Source organism: Rhopalosiphum maidis, chromosome 2 (assembly GCF_003676215.2).
Source record: "Rhopalosiphum maidis isolate BTI-1 chromosome 2, ASM367621v3, whole genome shotgun sequence".
NCBI lineage: Eukaryota > Metazoa > Arthropoda > Insecta > Hemiptera > Aphididae > Rhopalosiphum > Rhopalosiphum maidis.
The window spans coordinates 32,872,841-32,894,834 of record NC_040878.1 but is presented as its reverse complement, the minus strand read 5'-3'; the positions used below and the strand labels follow the sequence as shown (position 1 = coordinate 32,894,834).

Here is a 21,994-nt window from a genome sequence, read left to right as displayed (position 1 = left end):
GTCGGATTATCATCTATAATAATTATCAATGTTTTTTTTTATGCATAATAGGCAAATATGGTTTTTCTTAAGCTTAACATTAATGTCTATGGTAGATATAAAAGCAAAAAAAATAAACAGTAGCTTAATGCAATGCTGTTAATTTTATTAGAAAACCAATTAGCTCTAAATTATTTTACTTATCTGTACGTTATTATTTTTAAAAGTTGAATGATAATTTTAGAAAAATATATGCAATTTAAATGTGTATAATTCACTAAATATAATGTATAATAATATAGTACCTAAATAATAATCATAAAATAATTATGATTTTATAATTTATAAATATCATTTTCATCAAATTATTTAACTATAAAATATTTTTCGGAAAAACAAATACATTTTCACTGTGTATTAATACGTTAAAATATATTAAAATGATGTACAGATATTTATTAATAGTAAAACATAAATTATTTATTTATATCAATTAAAATGTATGTCTTGTAAATTAAAAGTGATAGTAAATATATTGTTATAAAAAAATAGATAAAATAATAAATTATTTCTTATTTGTTTTTAAATACTTAGGTATATTTTGGTTATAATTCATAATATTTTTAAATTATCAATATTTAGTTAATATAACTTCCACTTAGTTAGTTTAACATAATAATAATATATTACTATATCACTAGCAAAGGTATTACTTAAAATCATCAATATAATATATTATTATGATGTTAACACTATAATTCTTGAGCATGTTATACCTATCAATCACTCGTAGCTTGTAATGTGAGTGTTGATAATATTTAATGACAAGACGCATAATATTTAACGCCTAACACTATACTTATTTTAATATTTTATTTCTTATATGTAATTTGAATATAATATTACATACTTTAGTTATTAATGGTTTTAGAAGCAAGTCGTTCATTTATTATTTATGATTAGTGTATAAGGCATTATTGATTTTAAATTTATATTATAAACGTAGTGTTTAGATTACCGGCATTATAATATTATGTGTCCGTTTGTCATGGGCGCACCAAGGGTAAAATGTATGAGAGTACTAAAACCTATAGTACAACATGAGAGCCCCCCCCATTATTTATGATAAGCAAAATCATTACACACAAAAAAATGTTTAATATAGTATGGCATATAATATCATAATACTCATCTATTGTTATAATAAATTAATTTTCCTGTTATTAGTTAATGCAAACTTATTTAAAATGTTTTCAGTATTTATGTTATTGGTAATTTCTCTTTCAATACATATTGAAGCTAGATTTTTAAAACGATTTTGTTGCATGCTTATTAGAAGCCAATTCTTCACTATTCGTATTACAGAAAAAGATATTTCACAGGCAATTGTTAACTGCAAGGATCTAACAGTTATGATCATTTTAAAATGTACAGTTTCAAAAAGATCGTAACTTACTTAGAAATAATAATATCATTAAAAAGCTACGTGGGGCACCGGATAATAGTCTTACCTTTAAATTTTATAATAGATAAATTCACTTTAATATCAAAACTAACAGTACAATACTGAAACCGGAGAACGAAAATTTGCCATGTCGTACGTGTGTAAGACGGAGACAACACATGTGGGTACTACGTTCTCTTAAAAAAAATTATGATTCTATGTATTTGTGAATACTGTACGCCTTACAATCTATAATAATAAACGCATTTGAAGTTTCCATTTATAATATCTTGATAAATTATCGATCAGTAACATTACTGGTCAATACTCGTAAATTATTAATCATCAAAACAAACATTTTACAAATATTGTCAAAAAATAGCATAGAGAATTTGGGAGTACTAATTTTGATATTGGGAGTGCTAAGCACTCCCAAGCTCTCTCCTAGTTGCGTCCATGCGGCGTTTGTCCCTACTAAAATTGACTTGGTTACCAAAAAAATTTTTAAATTATTTTTTTTTTAGATTTATTTTAAAAATTAAATTCTGTAAATTAGAAGGTATATATACAATTTGATAATTTTAATTTTCAAGAAGAGTGATAAATGTATTGATTTTAAAATAATATGTGTTTTTATTATTAAATTGTTGGTACGTAATCAAATTTTTAGGCAGTAAAATGTCTTTAATTTTTAATTTTGGAGAAAGTTTTTGGTAGAAAATTGAATTTAGTTAGTACGTTGGAAGGCCAAAGGTAAAAATTATATAAAATATAAAATACGTTTAAGTATTTAGAATATTATTAGGTACATCATACTGAGAGTAATATATTTTACGTGATGAGAGATGATACAATTGATTAGTAGAAATATTAATAGAACTATTCTTACTTCAAAGTATGTTTTTACATGTTATATCGTAGTCCATAAATCTAGTTATCGTATCTTTAAAATACCTAATTTTCTTACTGTATATTAATTTTTTTTGTAATTGTACGGTAGAGATAAAACCGTAACTTTTCATTTCGACGTTTTAAATTTGATACGGCTGATAAGAATAAGCTATCGCTGTTTGTTGATTAATTTTTTTAAGTATATGGAATTTTATTTAAAATATATATTATATACTTGATAGTTGTTGTGAACTATTGTATTCAAAAAATACATTTTTATCAAAAGCACTTCATTATGCACAAAACTATCAAAACTTTCATATAAGAATTATTTTTTTATGAATCCTTTCTAGTCACTTATGAATTTGAAATCATTTCTAACATTTTCCTTTCATTTTAGAAATCAATACACACAGAAGTTTCCTTAACTCGTAAAGCTCGTTTTACCACAATTCTAGAGCCAAACTTGGAACTATATATTATTCAAAGATCGACAACCGTGTGTTTATATGAGCACGAACTTTTTCGCCTCTTTTCCCGTACCATCCATAAATAGGGTCAAGTTTCTGGCGACGTCGTTTATACTCAGGAAATGTGGGAGATCGGGCTTTCTACCTATTTGCTAAATCAACAAGATTGTTCTCCTTTACCATGAACCTTCTTAACCGTTTCCAAAAAATGTTTTGGTCTACAAACATAAGATATTCTGATCACGTAGAGGGATTTAACGAATTCAATACATTTATATATTGATAGGTAGAATGCTGATACACATAAAAAGATCTAAGGTTATGTAAAATGGTTATTAATATAGTATGACGGAATATGACCTACATTACTTCTATTATTTTAAACACTTTGTATGATTGTATATTTTTATTTATTAGTATGCGAAAAATTATCCATCAAATGATTTATTTTCTGTAATGTATACGTATTTAGTTGTTTGATATTTTTAACGTTGTACGTATTTTTTTTTATTTCAATATTTTAACACCTTAATTATTTGCATAATTGCAAAACCATTTATTATTATTATTTTGATTATATTTACTCATATATTATTACTTAAATAATCATAAATGTATTGTAGGAAATATATATGAAATCATTAATATTAAACAGTTAATTACGATGAATAATTTGTTGTAATATCAAAATTAAATTCATACAAAAATATTTTATCTCACTTGTATTTATTTCGTATATGGCCTTGAATCAAGCCATACTTACTGTTCTTACTTCGCAAATTCCTTGCGAATTCCCTTGGGAAATAAAAGTTTTGTTGAACAAATTTAACAAATTATCAATAACAGAAACGACTACAACGAAACTGTGACGTCATAACGCTTACGCACGTGTCGAGAAATGTTTAAGGAGATAGGGAAAAATAAGTTTTCCACTGAAGTTTACTATAATCAAATAATCTAGTCAAAGGAAATGCCAAGTAAGAACAAAATTATTATTTTCTCATCTACTTTAAACTATACAATTAATTTACAACGCTTGTGACTTCATTTACTTTAAAACTTCTATTTTCATTATTACCCCGAAAGGCATCAATGTAGCTTACGAGATTTTTATCGTCCGAAAATTGCCCATCTTTATTCTTTCCCCACATTTTTATCACTAAAAAATCAACGATTTTTCAGTCAATATTGAAGTTATTTGCTCATCATATTGACCATAAAGCTAACGAACAACTGACTCGTTATTTTTGTTGTTGTAAACAATGTTTTTTTTTTTTTTAATTAAGTTTTATATAATGCCAACTTTAAGGAATAATTTGCACACATTCATTGAAATATCTACAAAGTTTGATTTATTGAAATAAAAATATTTATTTTTTGTCGTGATTAAAAATAATCTACAAATCAATTACGTTTTGAGTAGCTAAGTTAATTTAATTTATAAATTTACGTTACTTATACATTTATCTATTATAACATGAAAACTGAATGTATGAGAAAAAAATATTTTATTTTGTTTTAGTAGCAATAAGTGTAATAACTTTGTTTTTTAATATCCTTTGGTCATTAATATTAAAAAAAAAAAACATTACATTTTTTTTATCAATGCTATAAAAAATAAATAAGTTCTAAATATTATTTACTTGTTGTTCATATTATAATGCGATATAAAATGAATGGTTTGTTGCTAAGGGAAACGCTGTAATTCTGCGTCTTTGTAGGTATACCTTTTATAATTTAATGAGTATAGAACATAAATTATTGGTATCCTCGAGGGTTTCATAAAAATCCAAAGAGACACATATGAAATGATAGTTTAACCGAAAACATTAATTGAGAGAATTAAATTGTAATGACCTATTTCAATGAAAAATAAAATAATTTTGCTTTTATCTATTTATTCGTATGAATACTTATTTCCAAGTATTAATAAAATACATAACATATTATATGTTTGAATATTTAATACACATAACTAAAACAACACTAAATTAATTTAAACATAGAAGTTGATGTTTACCCGTTCGTTTAAAATGTTAATATATATGTTGTACAACACAAATAGCAGAAGAGCCAATTATAAATTCCGAAAATTAATAATTTTAGATTAAAATCAATGATTTAAATAATGGCACTAAGAAATCATAAACCGTTAATCATATTGTTGTGTAGAATCTCTGACACAAAGTTGTGCATTGGAATATTATTGTATATAAATGTCTGGAATAATGGTAGTTATCAAAGTTTCATAAGCAATGGTAATTTTCGATTTCCAACAACAACGATATATTATATACCTGAAAAACGGCAAGAACGTATTAATGCTTATAACTGCGGTGTATGTATATAGTAAATGTAGTATGTACCCATATATAATAACAGTAATAATAATAATAACCAAGGAGTTTCTATTGTTATCGGGTGACCGAGCCTGCTCAAGACTTTGCGTTAGTGCAAAAACCATTTACCGAGTCTTATTTTTAAATTTTCCTGGTGGCCGTAGCACGGTGGTGTGGAGGGACGCGACTCCAAGCCAAGAACTTTGCGCGAGAAATTCTCGTATTGTTTTATCAGGTGTACATGAGTTTCATCGTGTACTTATTAAAGGGTTCGTTCACTACGAAGTGTATCCTTAATTTAAAACCGTCTGCGCTCGTTGCCACCAGGTCTACCGCCACCCCGCCGCCCATACGATCATATCAAACAGACTACCGCCGTGTTCAACCTGAAACCCTCCAGCACATCATACTGCCGTACCAGCCTCTGCCACTATTGCAAAATCTCGGGCGTATTACATAATAATAATAATAATAATAATAATAATAATAACGGTAAGAATAACAGTTATAATAACCGTATAGTGATAGAGACGAGCGAAACAATATGAGCAAACGAGATTTTACAATATGAATGAATTGTAACACGGAAAGGTGTTCGGAGCTGAGCCAACCTTATCGTGCATATTGAACTACTTAATGCACAACACACATACGCACACAAGCAAGCTCATTTATACGGTACCGGCGCACACATCGCGGATGTGCATCCCCTAATTTTGGATACAACGTGCGGCGACGGCGGATGAATAAACCAACACGCGAAGTGCGCTGATTACGTTCCGGTGGCAGTGACGGGTTCTCGCTATCGTAAAATAATTGTACATTCAACATGTAAAATGGGGCGCGGATTCGGAGCATATTTAATCGGCAACAAGTGAATATTTTAACTGTAATTAGAAAAATAAAAAATAATAAAATAACATATGTTATATTAATAAGATTATGAAATAATAAAATATAACAGATTATTATAATACAACGTTGTATTATAAAGTTTATTTCATCGTACCTATTATTTAAACGCTATAGGTTAATATCCAAAATATTTTCATTTTTAAATGTCATAAATATTACAGTACGTGGTGCTAATGGAGCTTAATTTTATTCGTGATCAATAAAAAAAGCTCATTTCACACACATAATAAAAAATGTTCATTTGTATACATTCATATACATAAAACAGTACTTACCGTATTTTATTTATTTTTGTGCATATTATTCCAATATTAACTAACATAGAATGTACGTTGATTTATATAATTTATACATAATACAGGCGTACACAGTATAGGAATGTTTAATAATTATTAAATATGACAAGAACACAAATTAAATAAACTGATATGTTAAGTATCGATGTATGATTTATAATTCTATTTTAGAATAAAAAATTATGTGTAGGGTATTTGAATAATGATATTTATTATTATGTTTTTCCTTCAATCATAATATGATAAATCATATATCATACGTATTTGTATACTTCGTGTTATTAATAAAACACTATAAAATGACAGGTAATAACTGTAAATTGTATGAAGAATAAACATAGCTGAAATTAAGATAAAACATAATTTGTATATAATTATACAGTAGTGATTATTGATGAATGGTTCCTAATGAATAATGATCAACGATTATGGTCTAATATTATATTATTACTTCTATTGAAGTTATTGTAATCACTGATGAAAGCCATTGTTGAACAACAATCATAATAAGTGATCATAAGCAATTGGATGTCTTTAAATACAATTATGACATAAATATAAAATAAACTTAAATACTTAATTTAGATCTTTTTTAACACATTATTAATAAATGATATTAAAACTAAGCAATACTTTATTAATTATATTTATTATTTATTTATTTATATTCCTTGGTCTAACCTTACCTATCATATTATTTGCATTGTATTATAAGTAATCATAATAAATAATATTATATAACTATCAAATAAATGATCATTTTATGTCTAATTCACTTATTTTTGTAAAGATTAATAGCACAGTATACGTAAAACAACGCTAATGTTCCTCAGGGTGACTCAAAGGGCAAAATGCCATATATCGATTCAGTGCCAGCGTAAGTGCTGTTGCTGTTTTTGACTGTTCTTTACAATAGTTAGTTTTTTATTACCATCTCGAATTTCAAACTACAGCTAGATTGTATAATATTTCAAAAAAATAATAATAGATATACAAATGTAAATAATAAGATAATATTATAAACAATAATTTTACTAAAAATGACAACTCAATGAGTCGTATGAAAAATGTCTGGCACCATTTTTTCATTCACTAATTTCCAATTAATAATTTACACTAATCTATTATATTAGTCTATTATATCTATTATAGTAGTTATAAGTAATCTAAATCACATTTTATTTAATTGCTCAAGTGATTTAATATCAACGTAAGCTATTAGCATAACATATTCAAAAATACGTATACATAGCATATATTGTATATAATTATTAATTGTGCCGTCAGAACTACAAACGCAAATACTCAACTCTTAGCATATATAATATTATGTTCGTCAAAAATCAAAGTTATTAGAAGGACTGTAACAATGCTAATTGAAGCAACAGAATTTGATCTAAGTTCTTGATTGTAAGAATAAAGATCAGTTGTTACTAAATACGTCAATTCTATATAAAATATAATATACTATGTCTCCCAGAAGGAAGTAAAAAGCCGGCTTTATGTGAAAATATAATCTAAATTAAGTGAGAAAACCCCCAAAAATTATCCTTGTTTATAATTATTGTACAATTATTTTATACCTATCACGTTCGGTTGATTTTTGATAAAGCATTTAAATGAAAAAAAATACCTAAAAGGTTAAATAATTGTTTTGTATATAAATAAAAAAAAATGTGTAGTATATATGAGTATATGGACGCCCAACAAAAAAATGTATGTGGGTGGTGGTATATATTTTCATACGAAGCCAGTCAAAGTTTATCCCTCCGGGACACATTGTACAATGAACATATAAATATATTAAGTTGTGTGGGCGACCGCCATACCAGGTATTTTGGTATTTGCGAATTTTATCATTTTTACATCGAAAATCCATCGGGATGAATATCTAGATCAAATAACTAGGTAACTACATCTTTATTTCGAAAATATAAATTAAAAACTAAGCTGATGTTATGGGCTGTTTTATGTATATCCAAAGTGTTGTCAAACAATGCGTTACTTAGTGGAATTGAAATATAAGAATTTCAATTGCATGCAAATTAAGTGAGGCTGGTGTATAATGTACATGCATGAAAATCGAATTTAGCGAAACAATGTATACGAATATATATTAATATATCATAACGAAACTGAATACACTCCGTACCGTCAGTATAATATCAAGCCACAGTGTTATTTTATTTATATTATTTTCAAATTCTCTAATAAAAGCGGGCTATTACGGAACAGCGAGAAGAAAATGTTATTGCATTTCATTGACAGATATTTACACGAATGCGATAAGTAGTTTAATAATAATATTGACTTTTTAATAAAGAAAATGCAAATCAACAGGGTGCGTCAACATTCGTTACTCTCTTATATAAAGTATTAAATTAAGTTGTTTGAATTGCATTTCTAAAGGTAAAAACTATAAATATTACGTCTATAATATAGTGTTAACAACTACACAATCAAGCTATATTACTTATATTAAACATTCATATTGTTGTTTGAATAAATAATCGAAATGTATTCTTCTATTCAACACCACATGCTTAAATATGTTTATCGAGTCTGAATACTTAAAATTCCTTAAATATTTATATATTTAATGTATTGGAAAGTAAATTTAAAAAAAATTACAAACACATTTTTATATCTTTGATAGATGAATACAAATAAGTTCTTATACTGAAGTGAAACATAAAACTATTTCTCAATGAAATATCTTTTTTTTTTATATTGTTATTATGATATCACATTATCACAAGCTGAAATTAGAGGTAGTGCTTCTGTAGTGCTTCCGCCATAATTTGCTTTTGGTCTTATCGTTTATTTATATATCATAACAATTAGCTCATACTACACTGAATGTTTAAACGTTCAAAATGAAATACCTTAACACAAGTTTATCTGATAGATATATAATAATTATAAAAAATATTGTGAATATTGAATCTAACAAAAAGAAGAAATTGTTACATAATATTAAATGGATCAAAATCAATACACATATTTAAATTCAAAACAAATGTGTTTTTAAAGCGTATACATTTACATGTTACTGTTTTATACAATACTTTATAATATAAACTATATATTTTTTTTTATATAACGATTATGGATTGAGATTCGAGAGTTATATAATAAGAAATTCTTATGGAAATAAATAAAAGTATATAAATAATAATACAAATTAATTTTAAAATTTGATATAGTAATTATTATAAAACATACATGCATTTTTAAATCGTTATGAATACAACACACACACATATATAAATATATTATTTTATTTTCACATTGGAACATTGGATAGCCAAGAATGAACATAAATTATATGCAAATTTACAAAAATTCTTTTATTACATTTTATGGTTATGAATAAATCCTGTGACTACTTTTATCTGAATTGATACGACAGTTTTGATATTTTTATCATTTTCTATAGAATACAAATATCAAAATATGTATGATAATATTTTAAAGCGTTTTCAAAAATAATTTAGAAATTATTAAAATGTGTAAATATTTGTTTCCGTAAAGAATTATTTTCATGAATGATTTAGTATGATGAAATATAATTTACTTTTAATGACATCATTTCAAAGCTATTAGGTACTGCTTTGAAATGCAAAATAAAAAAAAAATTAAACTAAGACGTGTACATTATATTATTAAAATATATATAAAAATAAATAAATATTACTGTTTTATTTGAATATGATAATTTTCTAAATTCGCTAAGACCTAAAAAAATGTAGTTAATTACTTTTATAAACTTAATACAACTTCATTCGATTTTGGATTATTTTCGAAATAGTTACATATGATATATAGATCAGACCAAATAGGTTTTGTAATAGTATCAATGAGCATCATTAATTGAGAGCAAGATAAGAAAATCGGTAATATATCATTTATTAAATATCTAAATCTCTAACTAACCAGAATTATAATGATATTGGTATAATGGTAACCTTGGAAACAGGTGGGAAACGAAACAAAAATTGAAGTAGATAGGTACACAATTTCCAGAATAAAAATAATAATGACGAAATTAAATTATATCATATGTAAATATTATTAAATACCTAAAAATTGGTGATTTTATTAATGTTTAATTAGTATATAAATTATAAATAATAAAATAACTAATAATATGTATTTACCAATAAAAATAATTATTTCTTGTTCAATTTGATAATGTATTTATCTTAAATATAAAAAATATAATAAACATTTTTATTTTTTAATTAATAAATTAAAATAATTAATCTAAACTTTTGTTATGATTTATTTATTTTTTGCTTTTTACAGTAAAATTAAGAGTTTATAGAATAACAATCACCATGTCTAATTATTTTCTAGAAATGCGCAAAAAAAAACTTACTATTTAAAAAAACAAGTATTTTTACATTTGTTGACACTTAAATAGATAAAAAATATCAGAAAATAATGACATTTGAATGTTTTATTTTCTATTATTTTTTTGTATACATAAATATATTTTTAAATCAATATGGTAGCTCGTAAAATTCTTTTCAATAAGTAAATACATTATAATATAATATTTTTTTTAAAAAAAAAAACAAAAATAAGAATTATTTTCAATACGATTTAAAAGAATTCAAAATAAAAAAGCCTCATAATATACAAATGTATATAATAGATATTTGAACTACTACTAAACATCAAGTAACCATATTTAAGTATAAACAATTTTTAATTTCTTTAATTGGCAGTAATTAGTTTGTGAAATATATTTTCTAATTGTAACTATTTAGACACTTTTTTTATACTTAATTGGTAAACAATTTATTGAATTAACTACAAGGGAATCAAACTACTAAATCTAAAATTGCTTTAACTTTTATAAAACTAGGAAATAATTTTATTTAAGGAGATTAATATGATATTGTATATTTTTTGTGTTTACGATGCATTAGTACATTAAAGTAAAGTTTCTAAATTATAATTACATATTCGTTGAAAATGTTATATTTACTATAATTATTAATTCAATCAAATTTTTAACCAAATAACTATTAATATAAACTAAAACATTTTATATTTTGAGGGATGTATTGGATTTATAATATTTTTATTTTTTGGGTGTATTTGTTGTTGCTTTTGGATCAGTAAAATTGATTTAATCTTCAACTTGGTAATTTCTGGTAAAAAATTGAATCTAGTTTTCAATTAGTACTTTTTAGGCTAAGACTATGTAATTCTTTTCAAAATAATTTAGGAAAAAATGGAAAATTTTCACAAAAAAAGTTATTGGACAAAATCAATTTTTTTTTTTTTTTTTTGTTATAAATTAACATTTATATACAGTTATAAGTTTATAACTCGACATTTCCAAATAATTATTAGTTTCTTAAAGCAATATAGATATATAAAAAATGTTCTTGGAAATATAAGTAAACAGACCTCCACTCGAAATCGTTTCTGGTGTATAATGTATTACAATAATTTTCAAAGTTCAAATTTTAATTTAATACAATATTCTTTAGAACGACTCTTGATTATGAGGAATACTGACTACATAATAGAGAAATATCATCGATTTTTTTTCGTTTTTAATTCGTATAAATATAAATATTTAAATATATACAATTAATAATATCTATTAAAATATGGTAATTACTAGTTTTTTTTATATTTTAATAAGCGTGAGTATAAATTTTAAATTTTATCATTATAATGTATTTAAATAGTTTGTTAATTTAATTAGTAAACTAGTTTTTTTTGTTTTTTTAGTGTACGTTTTTAAACTATATTATTAAATAATAAGAAATATATTGGAAAAGAAGAAGTATTATTAACACGTTTAAGTATAGGACATACCCGCTACCTATACGGCTATCTAATGCAGTGTTTCCAACTTATTTTACTCGCGGAACCTTTGCAGGAGCATGAACGTTTTGTGAAACCCCCTTATAATTTTTGGAGCTCTTCTATGTTCAAATCATAGTTCAAATCAAAAATATTATTAATTAATTTATATTTTTACAAATTTCTCACGGAACCCTTAGCACCAGCTGACGGAACCCTTAGGTTCTACGGAACACCAGTTGGGAAACACTGATTTAATTAACAAAAATTAAAAGACCAAGTGCCTAACATGTGGAATCCATTTAATAATTAAACATAATATTCTCGTCGAATGCAAACAAACAGAAACTGCTAGAATAAAAAATAACATTCTAGAGTTTATCCATTAATCCCTAGGTTTGAACGAATCAACAAATAAGCAAACACTAAAATTTATCAAAGAAATATAAATTGAAAATTTATTGTAAACAATTAAACTATAATATGTTAACATTATCAAAATTACTAGTATTAAGAAAAAATAAATGTTAAATGTCAGCCAATGACCAACGCGGCATGGTTTATTTCTAAAAAAAAAAATAAGAAATATTAATTTAAAAAAATCAATATGATTGAATGATAAATAGTGTTTATATTTCTAAACATTTAATTAAAAGTATCAAGCATGTTTTTTTAAATGCCATACATTCCAATATACTTTTAGATGGTTTTACAAACTTCTTATTAGTGATGATTTTTTTTTTTTTATCTTTCTTGTTCAAATATAATACAAAACCTTGATTGATCAATTCTTCCATCATTGATGTAATTCATTAGAATTTCTAATATTACTATTGTTTCTGAAATAAAGGTTTAGTACTATCAACTATATATAAATAGGTACTCTCAATAATACATCATTTCTGGAATATATTTAAGATAACGCTGAACAAAAAATAAAAATCAATAAATACCGTTTATTTTCGATTGTTTGTGATGATTATTTTTAAGTCATTAAACGAAATAAAAATATTTACTATAACGCTGTTTTGCGTGGAATAAAATCATTTTGGCTAAAATCTTAGTTAAGAATTAAATTACTAAATTTAAGAGAATATCTAGCATTTTATCGGATTTTTCAATATCAATAATGGATAGAAAAAATAATTTATACTTTAAAATTTGGAGTTTAAATCAGTGTTTTTTAAATTATTTTATATTTATTTGGCCGTGTTATAAACAAAATTAAAATATGTACCTAGATTGTTCTATATTGTATATACATTTGGTTTTATTGCTAGGGCTATCGTCTAAATGGGTCTTTATCTATCGGGTTTTGTATTAAATTTATAATATATATATATCTATATATGTGTATGTGTTTTCGTGTATGTCCTTTATTATAGCACCTTTCAGTTATAAGTTTATGTCTCTATTTTGGGGATTGTATTGCTTCAAATCCATTTCGGCTAAGAGAATTTATTTTTAATATTTATTTGATTCACATGATCGTTAAATAATTAAAAAAACAAATAGCATATTTCATACGATATATTCTATTTTCGTAAAAATACATTATATTAAATACGTATATATTAAACTTGAACTAGAGTATATTATTATTATATTATAACGCTATATAATTGAGTAAATATTATTCACGTCCAACATTGTGTCCTATTAAATCCAAATTTCTTCGTTATTTATTTTTTTATGAGTTAAAAACTAATATCCAACGTGCACTTATGCATTATCAACAATTTGTAACGTGCCGAGTCGCATAAACTTTAGAGTTTAGACGCGTATGGCTTAATGTTTTGGTGTACAAGAAACGAGGGTTTAGAACACATTATAATGAGCCATAAAGTTAACCTAGTTGGTGTGCACTGAAACCCAGCTCGTCATAAAGACGCCGTGTTACTTTTAGCGATATTTTGTACAGGTATAAAATAATCAACTCCCTCAATTCAATTATACGATTTTTCCATTAAAGCTTTTGCTTGAAAAAAAAACAAAAATGTTTATCAATAAAAAAAATAAACAAAATAAAAACATAAAATAATTAAACAGAACACGAGAGTATAATAAAAATACGTAACTAGTGTTCGATATATATATAATATAAATATAGGTATGTGTGTAAGTGTGAGTGTTTAAATTTATTTTTTATCTAATATTATTATTTTTATGAGAAACACCGCATTATTAAATAAACGTATATTCACGATTATATTAACTCTTAATATTTCAATTAAATAAAAGTAAATAGTTGATATTGTTATTAAATGTTTAGTTTGTTTGATACAATTTTCAACAAGATAACTTATTTAATCATTATGTTTAAATCGACGTCATTTTTTTTTTATACTTAAATTTGTTTTTTCTAAATTTCCTCAAATACACTTTTTATTTCTAAATTAAGTTTATAACTATGTATTTATGTGATTTATGAGATCAGATCTTAGGCACTATTAAAACAAACTGAAATAAAATTAAAATAGTCTTTTTCATGTTTCTAAGCTATGAAAAAAATCATAATTTTAAAAAGTTAGTTAGGTTTAAAATTTTATATATTTTCACCTAACAAAGGTAGTTTAAAATGGTATATAATACAATATACATTTTCGTAATTTTTTATGATGTTTATTTGTTTTTAAAATCTGTGCGTGTTATCACTTCGTTCAAGTCAAACCCTATTAATATTAGTTTTTTCTTTAAAGTAATAGTACGTCAATTTGCACGTCAATTCTTCTATTCTGCCCATTTTTTTAAAACGTTTGTTGACTTTATAAAATATAAAATGAAATATGACAGACCCACTTACAATATACAAAGGTCACTAATCAAAGACTATTTAAAAATTCCCTATTTAGACAATTTTAATTTTGAATCAACTATTTAAGTGGTAAAGGTAGGTAAACCACTAATAAAAAAATATACATATTTGAAAGTTTCATTAAAATTATTAATTTTGCTCTAGCACATTTTTTAAGTTGATTATAATATGTACACTCAATATTAATTTTGTTTTTAATTAGAATGGTTAACTATGATAATAAATTCCGTTTTTGAAATTATTTTTTTACCATGAAAAAAAAATTATAGTTATCATTTATATAAAATGTTATACAATATAAAACTATTCTGATACATCAGAAACAATAATCTGAGTCAAGTTATCATGAAAACTCTACTTAATAAATAATACACAAAATCTTATCAACCATATAATATATTATGTAATACGATTTATTATACATAAATGTAATTTTATTATAATTAATTAGACCTATTAAAATACATTTTAAATGTATATAAAATGTCACTATAGTTACTAAATAATACATTACAAATAATTCCATAGCTGCAGATACATTCAATGAACACTATAACGATTACCCTATGCACTATGTATTTGCAACCCATAAACATACGTATATTTGCATCAAACAGTTTTATCTTATCTTTTACTTTTATTACCTACCAAAAATACAAGTTAGTTATAGGTTGCGTGTTGGAGGTACTTATAAAAGAAAAGCGGTAGGTTACAATCTAAAGTGAACGACGTGTCTCACATATTATATCGGTACGGTATCAAAAATGTACACTATATTTCACTAGCAAAATTAAAAATGTAGTCTTTAATATTTGATATTGTATTTAAATAGAATTCCAAAAGACCTAATGACAACATTTAGGACTTTCACAAAGTGTGGTGTTTATAAAAAGTAAACATTTTCCAATATCATGAATGGTTTGGATATTATTGTTGTGAATATATTTACCTAACACCATTTTAACAGTTGTTTAACAAATGTTAATGTATGCAATTTATTGAAATATATTATAAAGATATAAAAAAAAAAAAAACAACTATTTTATAATGCAAAACTGATTGCTTATGACATAACTCGTATAAACTACAAAGAAATATAAGTGTACAAATCGTAATTTCGTTAAGAAAATATTTACAATGATTATTTGCGCATATAGATAGGTATTCAAGTAAAATGTACGTATATTATAGACTAATATGGATTATGTGAGAAAATAAATATAATAACTTTTAAACTACCTGTAAGGCTGTAAGTAGATAATATGTATAAGACAAATGTGAGACGCGTGTAAAGTGTACAATGTACATCGTTATTATTTTTTTAGTCATTGAACTGAAAACAGCCGTAAGAAAAACTTTTTTTTTTATATCTGTTGACGAGTTATTAACTAAATTAATTTGTTTTTGGTTTTATTCCCCATTTAAATCTGAAAAGTTTTATGTAAATATTTTTATTAGTGATTAAAAAAAAAAACCCCATATAAATTACGTCATTTCGTGGTCTTAAAATTTATGTTAATAGAGGATAAAAATAATCAACGGTCTCAGCCCTACTATGGTATATAATACAGTCTACACATATATATCATACATATTAGCTATATGTGACTACATTGGAATGGCGGAAGTAAAGTAGGAAGAGGATGACTGACGTGTTTCCGTGTTGGAGAACATGTGTACAAAACAAAACGTACCGATTGCCATTGGCATCGCTAAGTTATACGTATCAACATAATAATATAAAGCACGCGATTCCGGTGCAGTTAATGGTGTTTTTGATACTATTCTATCTTGATTTTATTTCCACCACCCATTTCAGTCAGCTTTATTAAAATACAATGCTAGACGTGGTGATGATAAAATGGTTTTCAGTGACCAAAAGTAAATGCAGACCGACATATACTATATAGGACATGGTTACTTGCTTTTGAATCACACTAGCACAAACAAGTTTGTTACGAACAAACGTTGTAATTACCTACAAGAATTCATTGACAAGCCAACATTTAAATTGAATTTAATATCAATTCATCATTACACTGCTATATAAAATATTATACCATACCTCATGAAATGCCTAAAACCCATTCTAAACTGTTACGTTCGGTATTGTTTCTTGTTGTCTGTCCCTAAATTGCTATTCAGGTATACACATATTTAAAAAATAATTTACACAAATCGTATACCTATTTAAGATATAATGTAATAATATTTTGAAGCGATTTGAAACTTATCCGATGTTTATATTGTTCTAATAATACTGATACATACAAATATTATGTATTTGGTATTTGTAACGTAATTGATTTATTAAAACTAGAACAATTTTTAACTTTCTTTCCACCTCAACATTTTAGTGTACCCAAAAAATATAAAATACAACTATAGCCTATATTAAAGTTAAAATAAAATATTTAAACGATAGCCGCTAAAAAAATGTTTAATTCATCAAATTTGAATAAAATTATATTAAATAATATATTTTTGTTCAAATTATTTGACACAAGACATTATTCGCTATTTACAATGAACATTTTAGGCAAACAATCGGTTTTACAACGTCTCGGAGATTTTTTAATTGTCATGTCATTTACGACTAAACTTTTTAAAAATAAATAAAGAACACATTTTTTAATATACCTGTTCATTAGATTATATTGGGGATAATATTTTTTATACATTTTATACATAATCTCGAATGATAAGTCACGAAAAACACTGTACATATTTTTTCGGCTAACTTTAATTGCGTTATAATTGATAGTGTTTTGCTATAATATTTAGATGTATATACACATAACGATTATTATATTTTTGAGTTTCACCATTATGAATATTTTTATTTAAAACACTAAAACATCCAAGTATTTCTTTTTGTGAAATATGTTATTTATTATTAGTCTCAAAGAAAAATTATACATTCTACCGTCGAAATTCATTAAAAAGGTTTGTCGAACTGACTCGTTAAAAGACGCAGCTAGTGGTTAACATTAACCACGTTCTGTTTCTTTCGTTTTCATTAAAATTTCATGAAATAGTTCTGAATTAACTTCCGAGTTTATAGATGTGTTGATCAGTTTTTACGTAACGAAAAAATACCCCAAAAGTATTGATTTTGCTTATTGATTAATATTTTGTTTAAAATTATATATATATATATATTGATCTTAATTTATTTTAATTTTACCAAGTAACTTTTATGAATTTTAACAATCGTTAATACCAAGTAACCAAACTAATTATATTCAGTAAAATTGATTAATTGTATAAATTTAATTTATATTTTAGGTATGTATTAGTTCTTTTAAGTTATTTTAGTTGACTTTGCTGTATTTTTTTATAATTAATAGTGGTTTCGAATGGAGTACATAGTAAATTCCAAGTACTTTATGTGGTGAAAAGTTATCAATAAAATATTAAATTTAATTTTTTTTTTACAAATAATAATTTATTACGACAATTTCGTTTTAATTACAATAAAATTTATCATTATTTCACAAACTATTTTAATCTTACACCCAAGTAATTTGAACTTGATTCCTAAAAAAGTGATACCCAATTTAATATCTTTAGCCACCAGTATCAGCCATATCCTTTAGTTTCTACTCGTATTAATTCACAACTATATTATATAATACATATGAATATATACAACTAAAAGACGCTACTATTATGATTAATTCGAAGAGTCAGTAAAGAATTACATATATCTAATAAAATAATTTATTTTATTTTTACTTCTAAAACTTTTAAATATACTAAAAAAATCAAGTATATAATATTATAATTATTTTAACTTTTGGGTTCTTATAGCATATCTAACACTATTCCATGATTTTTTTTTTTATTATTATTATTGCACGCTCTTTGATAAAAGGTCATGGCGAGCCGCTGTCGCCGTCCTTGCGTTTATTAGCACTTTAAGAGTTAATTTCTTTCGATAACAGTGTTATCGATTTAGAAAGATAACCTCAAAAACATGTTCGTTTTATATGGGTTTGAAAAGAGAAACGTATGATTGTTTTAAGTTTGGTTTGTATTACTTATAATAATTAATAACAAAAATTATTTTAATATTATTTTATGAACTCTTTCGTATTATTTATTATTATAACGGTTCGACAACAGTTCATTTTTTACTTCCAATAGTTTTCTATAGTATTGTACCTTATAACGTATAAGTACATAACTACATTAGGTTAGATACTAGACATTTAAAATTTCAACAAACATAATGCAACAATAAACGTTGAACCTGCTTGTATACAACATATGATATGAAAATATGGTTTAAAACTTTTTACACACGGTATATTATTCATAAGAAACGTGAGTAACAATATTTTAGTACATATTGGTAATTCGCCGTTCCACATTATGTTGGGTTTCGGTAAAAGGATGACAACAAAATAAGCTGCTTTATTATTAGCTACTTATAAAACAACATAATATAATACTCTTAGGTTGTAATATATATTATGGTATACATAAATTTAATATTTTTGTTTCATGTTATTTTATTATAATTTTTCAATTTAGATATGTCTAATAGAATTGTAAAATGTAGAAACTTAAATAACATTAGAATTATTATTATACTGACTTCTGAAATGAAAACGGTGAAACAAAAATGACAATCAAAAAATGTTATTAGGTATATATTATATTATATATACATAACAAGCACGATAGTATAATACATTTAATATTGACTTAGCAGTGTTTGTTAACAATTTAGTTTAGACAAAGGTATTTATATTGCGCCATACCAAATCTGGATTAAAGTATTTGGATACCACATAAAGTATAATTCTATTCCCATCTAGATATCATAATATTAAATTTGTTTTTTCGTCGAGATTATATGATATACCTAGTTGGACTTCAGCGAGGGTTGAATTTACTTTTTACAGAATTCTCAGAAAACCCATTTAATATCAAATGAATAATACAAACAAACGAAAAAACCACAATATTTTCCTATTTATATTGACGAGTAAGATAATAATCAAACATAAAAAAAAAGTATCGATCAGTATATGAATTCTCAGTGAAACCTGAACATCCAAAATGTAATTACTTATAGGTTTGGCAATCGATAGGTAGCCCGGGGAATCCGTCCCCTACTCACTGGTACTCGTATACAGCGGCGCTTCGGGTTAACTCTTATGTAGGTCGTAATACACGTTACAACGATAATAATACTATACGACCTCGGTAAATTGGTTTTGATCAATGCGATTAAAACAAACTGTGGAGCACAACGAATTTTCTACCGACCATAAATCGGTCGAACGGAACTCGACGTTCGCGCGGAAACCGGGAATACACCGCGCGCACCGGTCTCGCGAGGTTCAACTATTTTTGAAGTGTTTCGATCACCGCTTGCGGCGTACGCCCCGGGCGCACTGCCGCCACGTAAACGTTTATATGATCTCGGGGTGTGCGTGGGTGTGAAGAGAGTTGGACGGCGTAAAAGTTTTGTTGTGCATTCCAGGTGCGGTCGTGTGCGTTTAACTCGGATAGAACAAAACAATTCTCTCCGGTCGGCGTAATAAATTTTGCAGGGCTCTTACCGGGCGACGTGTTAATTTTTTTTAATAACGACCACAAAACAATTCCAAAATAAGATTCGAGTAATAGTGGCTGGCTGGTGCACCGCTACATCCTACATTATACAACTGTATTGTAGAACACGACTGTGAGGTGCCCACGGTGGGTTTTCCGAGAAAACTGTTCGCACTGGCCTCTCCGTCGCGTCGCTTAGTTTTTTTCACGTGTAATTGTTCGACGTGTACGTTTTCTACAGCGAAACACAAATCTCTATGCACGACCAACAGTCAACGATAACGAATTATTGTTTATTCAATCATATAGTTATTTGATTTAAATTTGTTATCATTGTTATTATATGTATGGTTTTTTAACTGTAAATAACTGTAACTAAATTACGTACCTAAACTGCGCCAACTGTATAGAACCAACTCCGTACATTTTCTATAATACATCAATTCGTTTAGCGTTTACTAGCTGCAGTATACATATTGTGAGTTATATATTAAACCTATTGTGTAGCCATCATGAACAGACAAACATAACGTGTATTTATAATAATAGCTTAATTGCAGTTTAAAATGTCTTTATTTATTTACAAACTCAAAAATATACTTTAAATATATTTAATGATTTAATAATTCAAAATACGAATTCAGATCAACGTCCTAAACTAAATTTTTTCCATGGTAGGATGTGGAAGGACAGTTGAAGAACAACCGTGAAGGAGAAATGGAAAGCGATAGTTGAGGAAGAGAGAGAATGAGAGAGAAGCCGTTACGTTGCTGCCTAAACGCGAAGAGATGACCGCGAGGGCCCGATCTTAGCAAAATAAAATTTATGGTTAACCGAAAATTCGATGCGAACGTGTTAATTGCTCAAATAAATCATTGCTAATCCGCTTTCCACGTATAAATACTACACTAACTCAACGCAAAGGCCATGAATGATTAACGATCTACTCACTGTTGCTACAGAAGCTGTAGTGCCCGCGTGACGGTTGTATCATAATTATAGCCGTCGTTGTGTATTTATATAGTATGATATACAAGGTTAATTTTTTTTTTTATTATGAACCATTCATTATTTCAAAAACTATTAACAGTTTTTAAAATATTGATTTTATATAAATTACAGTTGAAATAAAACAAATTTTTTTTTAATATTTTTTATAATTATAATTATTTTCAATTCTTTTAAATGACAATATTATATATTTTTAATTTCATATTCCGAAGCAGAATATTTTTGGAATATTTTTATACATAAAAATTCAAACGAGTAGTTTATGAATTAAAACTATTTAAAGTTTAAGTGAACGAAGTAGAGTGGTACAATTATACCGCCAAAATATTGGTCTACTACTTCGTTCACCAAAAATTTAAATACTAATTTTAACTCATAAGCTACTCATCTAAATTTTGAATTGTATACATTAAAATATTTTGAAAAATATTTTGCAT

At 25.6% G+C, this 21,994-nt stretch overlaps 1 protein-coding gene across 3 annotated transcripts in view; it reads right to left on the bottom strand.

Moving 5' to 3' along the window:
- The window catches only part of LOC113555060, a 179,478-nt gene that overhangs the window by 40,804 nt on the left and 116,680 nt on the right, over nucleotides 1-21,994 (bottom strand). The window contains exon 1 of one of the 3 annotated variants that reach the window (XM_026959366.1): nucleotides 5,806-5,890. The exons of the other annotated variants lie outside the window; for them this stretch is intronic. Coding sequence (XP_026815167.1) covers nucleotides 5,806-5,830 — 25 coding nt within the window. The 5' untranslated portion in view covers nucleotides 5,831-5,890. Of the gene's footprint in view, nucleotides 1-5,805; nucleotides 5,891-21,994 lie in introns of those variants that run through there. 3 annotated transcript variants of the gene reach the window in all.